Below are 6,167 nucleotides of genomic sequence, written 5' to 3'. Positions count from 1 at the left end.
AGCAGGACTCTGGTTATCACTACCTCTCTGTGTCTTAAAGCTTTGGAAGAGATCAGGTGATAAGAAGAAATGCTGTAAGTGGAGTTTAGACCCTTGCATAGTATTCAGTCCTGCAAGAAATACGTATGGGATAAGGTAGTTTTAGGCACATCAGGGTTCTGTGGAGCTATTCAGGATGCTCCCTTCCCTGCAAGAATGGTGTTAATATTTGCCAAAAAAAGTGTGTGATTTCCTTCATCATAAAAAACCTGATTTCAGCAAAGCTTGGCAGTGACCCCAGAAAGTATCAAAGTAGAAATTTACCTGTAGAATTCAAGTAAAGATCAAGCCTATGTTATCTGTGCTCCTCAAAAAACGTGCTGAAAACTTTGTATATCAGCGTCTCTGTTGTATGTTAGGACTTCAGCCCCCATATATCAATCAACTCTTAATTATTAAGCTGAGAAAAAAAGAAAAGGATTTTTTTTTTGTTTGCTTGTTTAAAAACAACCGCCAGATGCTTCTGCCAGCCCAGCCTCTCATCTTATGGAGCACCATTAATATTCCAGACAAAGCTATCTCCTGTATCTTCTGTTGGAAAACTGCGTAGTATTTGTGACACCAGAAACAGACAAATGGCTCCCATCTTCTAGGGTCTCATATTGTTGCATTTCTTTTTCCTCACAGTTTTAGTGGAGTCAGAAACCTTTTTGTTCTTTGAAGACAAAATGTTCCAAACTGGCAATTCTATAACGGTTGACCGGGTACTGTGATTTTAAAACCAGTGATGTAGTCCTTTACCTAGTTAATACTGTTGTTTTGCAAGTATGCAAGAAAAAATTGGTGGGAAACTGCCACTGCTGTGAATTATTATAATGTGCCCAACTGAATATACTGCAGTGCTAGCAAAGAAACTGGGTTTATGTAGTCCCTTTTCATCCTGAGGAACAAGATTTCTTAGTGTGATATTTCTCACTAAATGTCAAAGAAAGTGTGGCCAGGTTAGCATTACGTGAATTGAGTTTGGTTGTTCATCTCGGACATGATAAACGTTGGGGTATAAGACCCAGTGAAGAATGTATGTTCTTCAGTCAAATGGAAATTGTCTGTCTGCTGCTAGAATAGGTTGGCAGGAGCTGAAGCAGGTTCTCTATACTGAATAGAGAAGGTTCCCTGAGTACCAGCTCTGGGGGTGTACCTGCAGAAGAGTTGTGCGTGCAGGCTGGGGGCAACGGAGAACAGAGGCAAGTGACAGCAGGACCAGAGACTTTCCATAGGAGGCACTTTGGATCTTTCTTTTCAAGACACTCAGTGGATAGAGGTGTGGCATTTTGCTGCTTATAAGCAAGATGCTCATTCTGGCTTCCTTTCCTTCTTCCTGAATTCTGTAGCTTTCAGAACGTGGCTAGACCACAGATCAAGAAGAGAAATTTCTTACATTTGTAGGGTTTTTTTACACCATAATTTATTAAATGAATACACTGATTTTCTCTTAGGCCATTCTTATAATCTCTCTTCTGTGCAGTTAGTTCTAGTCTTCAGCTCTGGGAAAATTCACTTACTTGACAAGATGAGGAAGGAAAAGACCATGGGTAGAAGTTTTCAGAGCTTTCCCCTTAATTTATTCAAAGCTGCAAAAAGCTACTAACACCTGATTTTTAAATGCCTGATATTCTCCAGCATCCCCAGTGCCAAAACATATTACTACTTGAAAGTACACTCTGAAAGTTAGCAAATACATGTTATAGGCACGTGACCTACACTTTCCAACAATTATCTTACATTTTCACTCTAAATATTTTTGCTCAGTGGAAAAAGAATGGCTAAAGGAAAATGAGCATCTGTTATCCAGACAGCAAACTCAGATGCAGCCAAAAATGTTCCTCTGGCTTTCAAAGTTAAAGGAAAATATTTTTTCCTACGTGATCTGTTAGCAATTGGAGGGGGTACGAAAGGGAAGCTGCTCAGCAAAACTAAGTGAACTAGTAGAAAACTGCCTAATCTTTTAATACTCAAAATAGACATTTTTAAGAAATTTTATAATCTAGGTTTGGACATTCTTCAGATGAACGATTACGACTGGTTCTTTATGTGAATGACCAATTGCCAAACAAGATTTCTCTGAACAGGAAATGCCTCTGGCCACTTGACTAAACTTTCATCCTTGGTGTATAATGAGAGAAGAGACTGCCATGCTCAACTTCAAATTAAGTCTTCCCCACTTGATTCAACAGCTTGTGATAGGCAAGGAACCTTCATCTTCCAAGGTGAAAGCGGGGTAAACAAACTTTAAAATGTCATTCCTAAGTGAGCCTGTTGCTTTACATTAAAAGGGTTTATTCTGAAAATCACTGGTACTGAGTCCTACAACATTTTGTCCCAGTAGCACTTCTGAAGGCAATGGAAATATCAGGAGTGCACCATATGAAATCAAGCCCATGTAAATAATTAATTTACTGAGTGGTGTCCTACTTGCTCAAGAGGACCAAGATTTCTGCAGTCAGAACATTTGTTTCCGCTGTACTTATTCCGAGTTCTAAACAAAAATATAATCTCTCTACTAATTTCACTGGACATCAGCTCATATTTTAAGTCACCAGAGTCATACTGCTGCCTGTTAATAACACAGCAAGCTCGCCCAAAGCAAGCAAACATCTGATAAAAAGATAAACATGATATCTTCATTATTTTTAAATTATTTTTAGGAGTTCAGCATTTGCTCTGGTTATCAACCAGAAAACTATTCAACATGAAGAGGTACTGCATAGTTTTTAAATGTGTGTAACTAATGCTTAATTTTAAAATCCATCCAAAGCACACGAAGTAATACAATTTCAATTAAGGTTTTCTTAGATAAAACATTTTTAGATATAATTTATTCCAAAAAATACATTATCTCACTGAGAGAAATGCCAAGCTAAAAAAATAAAAGAAAAAACCCCACCATATTTCTGCCTTAGTATTTTTATAGCTACAAATAACACTTTGAAGGTTGGCTGGTTTACAAAATTAAGAGATTTATTTTCAGCGTGCTTGTCTCGAGCGAGAAAGAGCCTGCTTTGTACAGTCACTTTCACCACAGTTGCTCATTTCCCTCATTGCTTTTAATGGATTAACGTGTTAACGGGAGGTGAAGACCTTTTCAAGAGAAAGTAAGGACGGCGGCAGTGAAAACTGGTAGCAAGAATGGCATTTGCTATTTTTAGTAAGAGAAACGCTTACTTTGCATTTTCAGTGTCTCTAACTAAACAATCACCTGCTGATCTTAAAAATATCCTTTTAAATAATCCTTTTGAAATAGAATGTCATGTTAAGACCATTTTATCTCACAAGAGCACAGTTAACAAGTTACCTGTGAATTGGAGAATGTTTCAGACCTCTTTTGTTCAAAAGAACGTATTTTAGCTTCACTCATCTTATCTGAGTCTGCAAAAATATAATGTCTAGGAGAGTACGACTCTGACAAACAGCTAAGTAACCTCAGGATTTCTGTTGTGTGCCCACCTGTAAAGACAAAATAAACTGCAGTTAATAGAAGGAAAATTCTGTAGCTTTCAATTTCTTCAGCTGAATCAGTCACTTTTCCTTTTAAAACTTACTAGTACCAGTATTATCAGTGACAATCTGAGAGTAGAGGATTCAATAAGAGGATGGTTGAGCCTGTTTAGGTAACATGAAGATAATTCGGCTCCCACTGAAGCTAAATTGATGTAAGCTTTTCAGTTAAATGGGATTGAGCCAGGATCACACAGAAGTATGTTTGTGTTTAATGTCTTGTACAGGAAAAAATAAGCGGGCAAGGGGTTATACTGTAGTCCATACTCAAAAGCCATAATGCAACGGTCAAAACGAAGCTGGAGGGCATCTGTGCCAGAGCAGCATTCCTCCCACTGACCCTACCCAGTGCTCAGCCCTACCACCTGCAAGACCAGGTCCAGGGGCTGTTCTGGTTCACTGGGACCGAGTTTTAGAGTCAGTTTTCTGCTGAGGAAAACTGCAATTTTGTAAGGACTCCAACACTCTTCTTTCGTGGGAACAAAGTGATAAAAACCTTGTTGTAGGTTTCGGCTCATACTGGTACAGAGGTTGCCATAGTGCTCAAGGTCTTCAAAGTCTTGAGATACACAGATGCAGAGGCTGAGGGGAGCAGAAACCTAGGAGAGTCAACCCCAAGGTGACCCCAGGCTGATCAATTAATGCCATTCATACCATAAATGTCACATTCACTATAAGCTGTGGAGTTTCCTAGGAATGGCCCTTCTCTTCCTTCCTGCTCCTTCTTCCCTCTTCCATGGCTGACATCTGGAGAGGGACTTGTTTACCATCCTAACCTTGAGGCCTACTCGCCCACAATATTGGCTGAGTATTACTCTGTGTATTTTATATTTCAACTGCTATTATTATGTTATTAAATATATTTCTATTTCAATCCATGAATCTCCTTTTACTGAGCCCTCTCCTCAGGTGGGGAGGAAACATTGGGTGATAGAGCAACTGTATAAGTCAGGACAGGGGCTGCACTACCCCAGCTCGTAACACTGAAATCAAGCAGGCAGCAGTTCCACTCTGCAGCCACGCCAGTGTAAAAGCTGAGTGCTTACAGAAGAAAGAGCCCAGCTTCAGCCAAGTGCTTTGACCACTGCCCTTGAACGGGTGCTGGCAACCTTCTAACTGAAAGATCACTTTGTTCAGAGAGCTACATCAGCACTAAAACGGAGAGAAGTGTGAACTTACTGTGTTTTTCAGGAGCAGGGTTAAATTTTTTTGTTGGCAGTTGAGTTTCCTGAACCAGAGTTACAGAAATACCTGCAACAGTGGAAGAGGGGAGAGGGAAGATTGTGTGCGCAGGTAAAATGGAGCCAGCTCACCTTTTATCTGTTGGACTGGCTTAACATCAAACTGCACCCGTAGGTATGTGCACAAGCATTTACTGGATGTGCTACTTCTCACTCTGCTGGAAGTTGCAGACCAAAATAGTAAACTAAATGTATTCCTACTACCTCTTGCTGTCCAGTGTCATTGCCCTTCTGAGACCTTTGCTATACGAGTCAAGCACTCTTAGCTGGCAAACAACTGACAAGCAGTGAGGGTTACACTGCTGCTTCAGACACGAGAGTTTGCCACCTTTCCATAGATTTCATGTAGTATTTTTCAAACATGTTTGGAGGGATTTCCTCACGAGCAATGGTTTGTTGAAGCTTTCACAAATTTTAATGCAATTATCTGAGTATCCCAGAAGAGGAAGAGAGTCCTACTTTAAAAAAGTCTTGAAGAATAGGCTTGAACATTATATGAATCTCACCTGACTTATGAATTATTTCACTTGGTAAGCTTATGTACAGTGAATGTATTTAATACATACAAACTAGATTCCAAAGGACTGAAGGAAAAAAAGCACGTGGACCTGAAAAGTTATACAATTGCCAGTCAAACTCAGATTGCAGGAAGATCTTGGGATTATCACTCAATTAGTTGGTTCACAAAAACCACAGGGACACTGAGGTGATGAAATCCAGAAGTGGTGAATTCCCCTACACTGGTCACTTTTAAGAGGCAGCTTGGCAGGGTGCTGATTCATCTCATTTAAATGATACTTCTACCTTGAGAGGTTGGACTGGATGATCCTTGTGGTCCCTTCCAACCTGGGATGCTAGGACTCTAAACCAAAGCTTGCCTGGATTTGCCAACTGCAAATATTCAAGGTAGTGTCATTTTTTTTCGGCAAATTTTTTGCCCTGCAACTCTGTGGAGGTCTCAAGGAGTAGCAGATGTTTGTGTCCCCTTGGTGTGAGGTGAGACACTTGGACAACAGTACTGCCTTCGACAGACCGATGTGACACTCTGGTAAATAAACTGCAGAAACGAGGTTACGGTCAAATTACTACAAAAAGTCACCTATGTGAGGGGTGTACCAATCGGTGGAAAGACTTGTCCTGAATTGCCACCGATCATTTTCTGTCAGAAGACCAAGCAGCCACATAGGTCTGTCCTGCGTTGGTTTTTGTTAATATATTTGTTAACGACTTCAGTGAAACGCACATACCGCCTGAAGGGAAGGCTCAGAAACCAAACTGCCAGCATAAATATGGACGAAATAAAGATGAAGCTTAACAACTACTCAAATCAGGAGCTAAAACCCCCCAAAATAGGGCGCCTCTCCTCCGCTCCGCGCTCCCGTCACCGCGCCT

General features: G+C 40.4%; 1 protein-coding gene across 1 annotated transcript in view; it reads right to left on the bottom strand.

Annotated features, from left to right (window-relative positions):
• Nucleotides 1-4,785, bottom strand: part of ALG14 (ALG14, UDP-N-acetylglucosaminyltransferase subunit) — a gene marked incomplete at its 5' end in the record, with an annotated part of 21,794 nt that extends 17,009 nt beyond the window's left edge. Inside the window, 2 exons of the mRNA XM_010189487.1 lie at nucleotides 3,332-3,483; nucleotides 4,714-4,785. Coding sequence (XP_010187789.1) covers nucleotides 3,332-3,483; nucleotides 4,714-4,785 — 224 coding nt within the window. The remainder of the gene's footprint in view (nucleotides 1-3,331; nucleotides 3,484-4,713) is intronic.
• Between the last annotated feature and the right edge of the window lie 1,382 nt (nucleotides 4,786-6,167).

This window comes from Mesitornis unicolor, unplaced genomic scaffold (assembly GCF_000695765.1).
Source record: "Mesitornis unicolor isolate BGI_N332 unplaced genomic scaffold, ASM69576v1 scaffold9740, whole genome shotgun sequence".
In the NCBI taxonomy this organism is placed as follows: domain Eukaryota; kingdom Metazoa; phylum Chordata; class Aves; order Mesitornithiformes; family Mesitornithidae; genus Mesitornis; species Mesitornis unicolor.
This window is presented reverse-complemented; position numbering and strand designations above follow the sequence as displayed.